The 11,318-nt window shown below is 41.8% G+C and overlaps 1 protein-coding gene across 1 annotated transcript; it reads left to right on the top strand.

Annotated features, from left to right (window-relative positions):
• Positions 1 to 959: 959 nt before the first annotated feature.
• FOXJ1 (forkhead box J1) lies at positions 960 to 7,302 on the top strand. Its single transcript, XM_082272921.1, has 3 exons — positions 960 to 1,045; positions 3,883 to 4,425; positions 6,054 to 7,302. Exons 2-3 carry the CDS (start codon positions 3,913 to 3,915, stop codon positions 6,861 to 6,863), a joined length of 1,323 nt encoding a protein of 440 aa, XP_082129047.1. The 5' UTR covers positions 960 to 1,045; positions 3,883 to 3,912; the 3' UTR covers positions 6,864 to 7,302.
• Positions 7,303 to 11,318: the final 4,016 nt, after the last annotated feature.

The following is an 11,318-nucleotide window of genomic DNA, read 5'->3' as shown; positions in this document are numbered from 1 at the left end:
ACACATATATATAATGAAATATCCTGATCACTTGTGTATAATAAAATGTCATGTACCCTGATCACACACGAGTATAATACAATATGCTTATCTCTGATCACACACATGCAATATGTGTGATCAGAGGCAGAATATTATAATATACAAACGTGTGTGATCAGAGTGCAGAGTATTGTATTATACACAAGTGTGATTAGAAATCAGAATATTTTATTATACACATGTGTTATCAGAATATTTTATTATACACATGTGTGTGATCAGAGATCGGGGTAGTATTTTTGTACACATGTGTGTGATCAGATTATTTTATTATACACATGTGTTATCAGAATATTTTATTATACACATGTGTGTGATCAGAGATCGGGGTATTATTGTACTGTACACATGTGTGTGATCAGATTATTTTATTATACACATGTGTGATCAGAGTATAGAATATTTTATCACATGTGTGTGATGAGAGATCGGGGTATTATTATTGTACACATGTATGTGATGAGAGATCGGGGTATTATTATTGTACACATGTGTGTGATCAGAGATCGGGGTATTATTATTGTACACATGTATGTGATCAGAGATCGGGGTATTATTATTGTACACATGTGTGTGATCAGAGATCGGGGTATTATTATTGTACACATGTGTGTGATCAGAGATCGGGGTATTATTATTGTACACATGTGTGTGATGGTAGCAGAGTTCAGCCTCTAGTCTAGGTCTAGGATGTCAGGCACAACGCAGATTACTGCGATTCTGAACACCATACTGCAACCTGCTCCAGCCACAGAAGGCGTGGCGGAATGACTGAGCTCTCCATGGGAACCATCCACCAATCTGAGCTCTAAAAGCTGTTTACTAGGGCGGAGCGTTACCATGGCGCCCCGAGAAGCCTTTCAGAGCCGCTGGTACTTAATGCCTGGCAGCGGAGACACGAAAAAAAAAGCTGGCAGGGCGATAACTCATCCGGGGCTCTCAGGATCTGAGCTGCCTGATTCTGGAAGGTTCTACTCTGCACCTAACGATCCTCATCGTCCAGGTAAAGAGGAGCTCTTCATCTTCCATCTCCCCTCTGATCCCCACCTTCCTCCTCTTCTAGTGGAGAATTTGTTTGGTTGTGGGTAGGAAATAGGTTTCTGATGTGGCAGGGCTTAGGGTGTCCATACACCATACAATCTGCTTAGGATCTTTCATTATCTTTGTAGTTTGAATGGAATGTGTAGGTGTGCCCCTCTGTATATAATTGATGGTAACTCTCTAGGACATTGTACAATCAGATTGTATGGTGTGTGGTCAGTCTGTGTGGTGTCAGTATGTGAGTGACGGGGGATTGGCTGTTCTGGGGGGGTTCTGTAGAGACCCATGTGCAGAGAAAATGAATCAGGAGCATCCAGAGACCGGTCTGCCTTCCTACATTCATTATAATGGGATGACCCATTCACAATACATTAGGTGGCCCAGTTTGTTGAACTGGAGTTGTGACTGGCATTGCCAGGCATCCTCTTCCACCCCCTGTATGTATCCTGGATCATGTTGCACCCTGTTGTCAGCGTCCTCCCTAATTCCTGAATGAGTGACGTTCCCTTGGTTCTTATTTTGTATTAGGAAATATGAGACATAGAATTCAGCAAAGCAAGGGTAGAAAGTGCAGATCACTGTTAAATGTTGGGGTGCAGTGATGTGAACATGGTTCTGTGATTCCCCCCGGGTCTGTATTGGATCACTTGCACCCTGTTTGTCAGCATTGGCCTGTTATAGTCATTCCACCCCCTCACTGACACAGAAATCCTGGAGTTTCACCTGTTGCTATCTTTGAACAGCCCGTGACATTCTTTTGATTCTTATTTTGTATTAAGGAAAAGGAGAAACAGAATTTGGAAAGATGAGGGGTGGTGTTGGGGGTGCATGCATTTGAATGTAGTTCTGTGACTCCCTCTATCTCTCCTGGATCACTTGCACCCTGTTGTTAGCATTGACCTGGTAAAATCATTCAGCACCCCACCGGGACTAAAAATCTTAACTGTATCCTGAATGAGTGTCTTCTGCTGGGATAGCCCATGGCGTTCTATTGATTCCTATTTCAAATTAGGAAAATAGAGAAATAGAATTTGGTAAGACGAGGGTACAGAGGGCAGACTACTGAGCAATGTTAAGGTGCATGTGTCTTGGGTGGGGTGTCAATCAACACCCCACTGGGACTGAAAATCTCCCCGATTTCCTTAATGAGTCTGTCACCTGTTACTATCTTCATTGGACAACTCATGGCATTCTTTTTATTCCTATTTTGTATAAATAAATAGGAAAAATGGAATTTGGCAAGATGACAAAGGATGCAGGCCACTGAGAAATGTCGGGGTACATTGGTATAATGGTGGTTATATGATGTGTATTGAAGTTGTAGCTGTATAAAACAATACAAGAATAAGGTAATACAGTATTTGCTCTAAGAATATTGCAGACTGAACATCTTGGATATTTATTAGGCTCACTGTTATTTTCTTAATTAATGGAGTTCAGCTGGTGATTTATCAAGTGAAGTGAAGCAAATTGTGAGCAGACCTTCTTATATTCCCTGTCCTTCTGCACTGGATTGGAAGTTTTAGGCCCCTTTCACACGTACCATCCGTTCAGTTCATCAGTTCAGTCACGTCAAATGTATCAGTTTTCCATCCGTTTTTCATCCATTTTTCATCCATTTTTTATCCGTTTTTCATTGGTTTTTCATCAGTTTTTCATCAGTTGTTATCCTTTTTTCATCAGTTGTCATCCGTTTTCATCAGTTGACATCCATTTTTCTTCCGTTGTCATCCGTTTTTCGTCCGATCCGTTTTTTTTGATGGATGAAAAATAGGGCATTCATCCGTTCAAAAAAATGGACATTGACAGAAGCGGATGAAAACGGATGTTAACTGATGATCATCCGTTGTCATCCGTTTTTACATAGAGATGCACTGATGTCCGTTTTTCATCCGTCAACGGATGGATGAAAAACGGACAAACGGACAGTATGTGTGAAAGGGGCCTAAAGTGAACACAAGCTCACATCATTTAAATCAATCAGCCCCTACCTACTCCCCCATTACAGTTTGGATACCATATAAAGCTGTTTAGAAGCACAATGTAAAATATTGAAATCAACTTAGTTGAAGAGTCAACAGACTTTACATACAGTCAACACTCATCCGGTATTTTTTCACCAGGACTTTTGCTTGTGGTGCAGTATATATTTTTTATGGTTGGGCCAGACCTTATGTATGGTGAATTTGAAATATTTCATTAGAACAAGGTATATTGATTACATCAGAAGAAGTATTTGTATGTTCTTGTTCTTTGCTAAGCCAATAATGCATTAATGTATAACCGTAGTGCAAGAACTTTAGTGTGTTACATTGTGACTCCCAATTGGTTTTTCAAAGTTTCAACGGATAATTGTAGAGGAATTTTATTACCGCTCATCATAGCTGTTTGTGCCATTGTCGTCTAGTGGGTGTGAGACTTTCACCCTGGGAGGCCTTGAAAGGGGGGTAAGCAAATATTCCTACCACCCCTTCCCGACACTGCCCAACAAGTCCTGCTGGTTCAATTTCCATGAAGATAACAGGGATTTCCATACGTTATTGCAAAAGAGTGGTTGACATTTTCAATATTTAATAGGCCAGAATACAAGAGTAATGTTTTACTATGGAGCATACAGAATGCAATCACTATTAATAATTTCCAATGGCAGAATAAATATTGTGTCTTTGTTTTAAAATCTGTTTTGTGCCATTTATTGTTATCCAGTCCCTCTAAATTTTTACAATCCTGTTTTAACTATGACAAAGTACACCTGTTAAATGTGACGTGTGAAATAAACCCTACTTTTCTGTGTTTTAGGATACGTCATAGACCCCTGGGGCTTCTTGAATGTTTGATCTGCCAACTGCATCCCCCACAGACATGGCAGACAACTGGCTGACCTACCAGACAGAGGGGGAAATGAGTCTCGAGAACATTTCTGGGTCGGTCAACTTAGATGACAGTCTAACCAGTCTTCAGTGGCTACAAGAATTCTCAATCATCAATGCCAATGTGGGGAAGACCCCGTCATCATCCGGAGATCCCCATGGCTATCGGCAGTTGCCAGGCTCAGCTGCTCCCTGCTCTCCTTTAGCTGCTGATCCAGCCTGCTTAGGAATGCCACACACTCCAGGCAAACCCACATCTTCGTCTACCTCGAGGGCAGCCCTTCAGGGATTTCAGCCCATGGAGGATATTGACTATAAGACCAACCCGCATGTTAAGCCCCCTTATTCATATGCCACCCTTATATGCATGGCAATGCAAGCAAGCAAGAAGACCAAGATCACACTCTCTGCAATCTACAAGTGGATCACCGATAACTTCTGCTACTTCAGGCATGCCGATCCTACCTGGCAGGTAAGGCAGACATCATCTTAGTCAAATCAACAAAAACCTGTGTTAAGAAAAAAAATGAAAGATATATTTAGGTGATCTTACTATATTGCATTCCCAAAACTGTCAATGATGCTGCACTTGCAGTTTAAAGCTACATGGCATGCAGTCAGTATCTCTTTGCTTCTCCCTTGTGTGTAATTACTCTCAGGTTCCGTGACTCCTGAGTTACTATTTTGTACATCCTGCATCCCAGAGCATCACTATTGTTACATTAACCCTTAAATCCTTCAGGCATGGAGTCGTGTAACTATTCAGAAACAAATTACAGCACAAGGGTTAATGCATGCAAAACAGTGGTAGGTCACTGCAGGTTCTTATACAGGGTCAGTAACTACACTGCCATATATCAATGTACTATTAGACTGTGAATGTCAGGCCCCCTCCCGCCCCCTGTTCTGTAGACTCTGTGTGGCCCTGACATGCCATTGTCTAATAGTAATGGATGGTCCTTGGGAGGGACCAGACAAGCCCGGTTTATAGGGGAAATTGTGTACAGTCATCCGGGTTGGGGGTAATACTACCAGAAAAGGAGGCAAACAAGGAGCCCCATTTCTGTGTATCTTTTTATATATTTCTGGGTGATTATCTGTCTATCTTTGTAAGTGTGCGCATAGAAGTGGTATTACCCACACAACAAACGCTTTTCTAGTGGTAGGAAATGAAAAAATCCCCCCCTACTAGACTTGGACTTTACTGGTTTAATTAAACATGGATGGTGGTGGAGGGGGGGGATCCCAAAAACACACAGGTGGCGTGGATGGAGACTGCTGAGGCAAGAATGATAAATATGTTTAACTGGCAAAGCAATAAGCATCCCGAGTACAAGCAGGGAAAGCGATGAATAGAAAAGGGAGGTGGGGGCTGTGTAGTTTGCTCTCCCCCTTGTTAAATTTCATTAAACAGTAAATAGCGGATCAGTAAGATCCGGGAATCCTGTGGCTCGGGGAAAAAAAGAGGAGGGGGTTGCAGGGGTAAAAAAAAACTATTCCTGTCTGACTTGTAAAGTATTTCAGAATGTACTTCTTACCCTCCTCTTAAGAAGGAAAGGGGTGAACTGTGCCAGTCAAAATGTTGTTGGGCCATTTCCAAGACTCCTACACACATTGGCCTATTATTTATACCCGCTTTTTATCTTGCTTCTGTAAGGTAGACTTTGAAAGGGTTAGTGGCCTCTTCTGTTTCTAGCAGAATAATGGGAAGCTGCTTTGCATTTTTATTGGGCTACATCAACGCCATGCCCATTACTATACTCACTATATTGCTAAAAAAATATAGATATAAAAGCGTAGCTGGCGGTGGAATTTTCAGTTATACTAAAGAAATGGTCAGATTAATCTTTTAAAAAAAATGAAAGACCTGAATGGGTCCCATAGGTAACACTGCCTCTTGTTTTCACAAGTACTGTAAGCCCCTATTTAGATTATAGCTGGTCAAACTTTCACCCATAATAGTATTTAAGATTTTGGAAAATTACATTCTGATTAATTCATGTAAAAAATCAATTTTCTACATATGATTTGCACTAAATATATTCTGTACATGTGTCGGCTAAATTGTGCTAACCCTGAGCTATTTTACTTATGTTTTAGAATTCCATAAGGCACAACCTTTCTCTAAACAAGTGCTTCATAAAAGTCCCTCGAGAGAAAGATGAGCCCGGAAAAGGTGGATTCTGGAAGATTGACCCACAATATGCTGACCGGCTCATGAATGGCGCCATTAAGAAACGACGGCTGCCACCTGTCCAGATCCACCCAGCTTTTGCTGGTGCACACTCTAATCTTTGCTCAGATGTCAATATAGGCGCTGGTTGGCCAATGAGTGTCAACTCAGAGTCTCATCAACTGCTAAGGGAGTTTGAGGAGGCCACAAGTGAACAAAGCTGGAATTCTACTGGTGAACATGCTTGGAATGTGGCAGATGGCAAAGGTCACAAGCGCAAACAGCCATTACCAAAAAGGATGTACAAGACACCCCGTCTATCTAGCTCCCCATTGTTATCACAAGATGAACAGTCCGAGCTTGGATCCTTGAAAGGTGATTTTGACTGGGAAGTCATCTTTGATGCCAACATTAATGAAGCCAACTTTGCTTCCTTTGAGGATCTAGAAGGAACACCTCCATTAAGTCCAGTCACCAACTCTGTTGATCTCACAGTCCACGGGAAGCACATAGATTGTCCTCAACAGTGGTACCCCATGAGGCAAGAGCAAGCAACAGTCCAAAACAGTTTGGATTTTGATGAGACATTCTTGGCCACTTCATTCCTCCAGCACCCTTGGGATGAAAGTCGAAACGATTTCCTAGCTAACTCTGCCAATCTAGATCAACTCTTTGACCTCAATGAGGAATTCCCTCCAGGACTCAACGACTGGGCCTCCATGGGCTCCTATTTATAACAATGGTGCCAAAAAGAACTCTTAGAGACACATATACATTTGTAATATAGTTCATATATAAATTTATATATATATGTTTATCTTAAAAAGAATTTGTAAAAAAAAAAAAAAAAAAACTTTAATTCAACTATGGAGCAGGAGTTTAATTCAAAGTTTACACAGCTGGTAAAAGGAAAAGCCAGCACTCGCTCATTCTGCCAGACAGAAATAGTTCAAAACTGATAACTCCGGGCTTCAAAATGCCACATATGTTTCCTCTTGTCCTAATACAAGATCAGTGCTTGGTTAAAAAAAACAAAAAAACTTTTGTACTTATTTTTCCACATACTAAAGCAAAAAAATGTTTGCTTAATGCTATATGTTATTTTCTTAAATGTATAGTTTTTTTATGGAGAGCCCAAGTATGAAATGTGATTTCAAAAAAAGTTGCATGAACAATTCTGATATTATTATGCCTCGTACACAGGTACCGATCGTCGGCCGACCGATCGGCCGTCTTTTGTCCAGGGCTGTCGTGTCCGCTGAAAAGTGCAAAAGACTGCACACAAATTTTGTCGGCCAACAACAGCCGACTGCAGAAGTGATGTCATGTGATGGTTAACTTTCAGTGCAGAGGCGTAACTAGAACCTTTAGGGCCCCGGGTGCAAGAAACCATGAAGGGCCCCCCCGGACCCCTGGCTGGGGCCCTTCCCTATAAGCTTGGAGCTCTTCCCACTAATCCTGGGGCCCTTTACTCTCGTTGCGGGCCCTTTATTATGGTCCCACAGCGGGACCCTTTCACAAGTTCTGCTGGGGGGGGGGGGAACCAGGGGAGCACACAGGGGCCCAGTGACAGCAGAACATAAGTGAACTGGATAGGAGGAGTGGCGGGGGCAGCATACAGAGGAACCAATCTCCTCCATTTTCCTCCTGCAGCTACAGGAGGAAAAAGGAGGACAGTGATTTCTCTACATACTTTCCCCGCCACCCCTCCAATCCAGGTGTACAGGGGAGCCGCACAGGCCCCCTAAAGCATGAGGCCCGGTTGCAATTGCAACCCCTGTAGTTACGCCCCTGTTTCCGTGTGTTTTTTCTTCTCTGAGCATGCCCAGTCTTGCAAATCTGCTGATTGTCGGCCGAATTCTGTACTGACTGGTGAACAATTGGCCGTTCTGGTGTTGGCCAACAAAAATTTTAATGCCTGCACGACAGATTCTGTTCGGCCGAAAATGCGCTGTCGGCTGTCGGAAGCATCATACTAACAAGCATACAATCGGCCGATCGGCCGACAATCGGTACGTGTGTACGAGGCATAAAAAAAAAAACTGAAGCAATTAAATAAAGAGGTTTGTCCAAATGCAAAGAATCCTCTTTCGGGAACAGTTTCCACAGCACAGGTTAGAATGTGAGAGCTGATATATGAATGGTTGATATGGGCAATATTCCTATTTTTCTGCTTCAGTTTTTGTAACCCCAACACACCTAGTTCTTACTGGTTTCCAGTATATTGCTAACCTTGGGCACTATGGGCTTTGTGTGCCCATGGCAGAATAAAGGGCTATTTTTTTGTTTTGTTTCACTGTTGATGTATATTTTGTTCCTCATTTTGCCTGTTTAATATATTTTTTTATGTTAGATTCAGTTTGTTTGAAAAAAAAAAAAATCAAAACCCTTTACATTTATTTCTATTTCATGGCAGATTGCCTTGCAAACCCTATTTTTTTGAGCTCTGAAAATATGATTTGGTGGCAGAAACTTAGGATGTTGTTTGGATAAATTATGAATGGTTGCTGCTAGCAATTTTAAAGAATTCTTTTAAAAAAAATACCCAGTTTCTGTTATGACTTTGATTTATACAGCAATGTAAAGCTTTTGCTGCCAGAGTCCATAATGTTTTTTCCGGCTCTTCTGGTGTTAAGAGTTAAGTAGGTGACCTTGCTTGAATTCCAATACGTGGAAGAGGAACAAATAGGTTTGTGTGCCGTATGTGTGCGTCTGTGAACAGAATTGGCATCAGTGAACAATAAGGAGTTTATGACTGTTCAACGCTTGTTTGAATGACTTAAACATTGTTATGCAATTTCAACTGGGGTGGAAATTAGGGCTGAATGCTGGGAAGAAGTGAATACATAAGAAACAACAGCACACTTGTATGGGCTTTGAAGGTGCATTGAGTATCTTTGCAGTTTCTATTTCTACTGTTCTGTAGAAATAAATAAATCTCAGAAAGAAAAAAAATGCATTTTTTGTGTTTTCTTTTGTTTGTTGGGTGGTCTGACAGTTTATTGTCAATTCTAAACTCAAGTGTCTAGCTTTCTAGATCTAGGCAGTTTCAGTCGAATGCTGGATTAGTGATGGACTCTAGAACTTTAATAACTAATAAACTTGGTGATGCAAAACACACATTGGATGAGTTATACATCTACTACTCATTTCAAAATATGAACTACATCTAAGAACAAAAATGATAAATAATGCAGCTTACCAGTCACTACATGTGCTGGTTTCCAAGCTAAGTAGATCTTTCCCAATTACAGGAAACTAACTGTTCATCTTGCCCCAAAATCTGGCCTCCCTGTAACTTCCTGTGCACTGAACTGATATCTCTAACAATGTTATCAGATTTCAGTTATCACTATCTGCTGTGAACTACAAATCAATGCCCCTCTATTTCAGTGATGGCAAACCTTGGCACCCCAGATGTTTTTAAACTACATTTCCCATGATGCTCCTGCACTCTGCAGTGTAGTTGAGCATCATGGGAAATGTAGTTCCAACACATCTGGGGTGCCAAGGTTTGCCATCACTGCTCTATTTAATGGATATGAAGAGAAGGGGAGGTGTTTGTTGTCCGAATCAGAAAAGCAGCCTAGAGAAACAACGCTGCTTCCCAATACATACAATACGGTGAGTGAGCGTTTTCACCCTAGGACAGGAAATGTTACATAGTTACATATTTACATAGTAGGTGAGGTTGAATAAAGACAATAGTCCATCCAGTTCAACCTGTGTGGGTGTGTGTGGCTGTAATCATCTCACATAGCCCTTAATGTCCTGATCCTTGAGATGTACGTCTAAGAGTCTTTTGAGAGCCACCATACTACCCGCCGAAACCACCTCTTGTAGTAGAGAATTCCACAATCTTGTAGCCCTAACCTTGTTGCCTGAGGTTAAAACGCTTCTCCTCTAATCGCATTGTATGCCCTCTTGTCCTCATGCAATGCCTTCGAATGAACAGCTTTTTTTCTAAGCTGAGATCCCCATTGAGATATTTATAAATTGCTATCATGTCCCCCCTCAGGCGTCTCTTCTCCAGGGAGAATAAATCGAGCGATTGCAGCCGCTCTTCATAGTTAATGTGTTATTGGCAGGATCACCAGGTGAAAATAAAGGGGGGAGGGGAACAAATGCAGCCACTACATCCAAGAACTGATTATTTTTAATCTGATATTACTTCAAATATTAGAGAAAATGACAAAAAGAACATCAGACCGTTGTCTTTATAGTCCTCACTCAAGACAACCATCCAGTTTCTTAAGATGACCAGTTGGTGCTCTTTTTGGCAATTTCTCTTGGATTTCACAGTGAAGTCCATTCCCTTTTTTTGGGAAGGCACCTGCCAAGGTTTATTCATCAACCACAGCTAATGCTACCTGACTGATGAACAAGAGACCCAAGTCCAATGCCTCATATCAACATTTTCTTGGCCTTCACTTTATTAAAATGTTGTCCCATGGTTTCGATTTGGGCTATTCATGAAAAAATGTAAGAAAAGAAAATGTGAACAATTATAGTTCAATTAGATTGTGCATTTTATTCTCTAGAAAATAAGATGAAGAATCTGAGTGGTCACCACAAGATACTTCAGTTTTCTTAAAAACTCTAGACTGTTAGATTGTGGTTCTCAGCCTTATTGAGACTAGTGCCCAGTAAATTCTTCTAAAACCTTTAGGGAAATAAAAAAAGTTTATACTCATATAATATAATATGGGAGTACAAACTATGTCATTAAATTCTGGAAGGCTGGGGGGGGGCTGGTGTCACTGTTCTGCAGGGGGTTGGGGGACTGTTCACAGACCTGGTGACCTTATAGGGGGATGAGGTTTCTGGAAGGTACCTGGGGGAAACTGTGGGGGTTGGGGACTCTAAAGGAGCCTGGGGGTCTCTCATGGAGGCTGGGGTTTTGAAGGGTAATGTGGGAGACTGGAGGGCACTGTGGGACACTACATGGGGTTGGAGCATCTGCAGCAAGCTAGAGGACAGTGCTGTAAGAAAAAGGACACTTAGAGAGCCTAGGGGAGGTGTGGGAGTTTTAGGGGCACTGTGGGCGCTGCGAGACACTATGGGAGTTTAGGGGATCCGCAGCTAGCTGGAGGACCAGGAGGAGGGAGGCCATGGCTGGCTGTGGGTCCCGGCCCAGTGGTTGAGCACTGCTGGACTAAGATACACACAGGATGATTAATAAGGACAACCTG

The sequence above is a fragment of the Pelophylax lessonae genome (genome assembly GCF_965119305.1).
Source record: "Pelophylax lessonae genome assembly, chromosome: 11".
In the NCBI taxonomy this organism is placed as follows: Eukaryota; Metazoa; Chordata; class Amphibia; order Anura; family Ranidae; genus Pelophylax; species Pelophylax lessonae.
The sequence above is the reverse complement of the archived record's forward strand: the minus strand, read 5'-3'. Positions and strand labels throughout refer to the sequence as shown.

Bases quoted from the DNA above. Each gene is read 5' to 3' on its own strand.
- FOXJ1 (XM_082272921.1), top strand. From the start codon at position 3,913: ATGTTTGATCTGCCAACTGCATCCCCCACAGACATGGCAGACAACTGG. The intron at 4,426-6,053 runs GTAAGGCAGACA...CTTATGTTTTAG, and splicing joins ATGCCGATCCTACCTGGCAG to AATTCCATAAGGCACAACCT.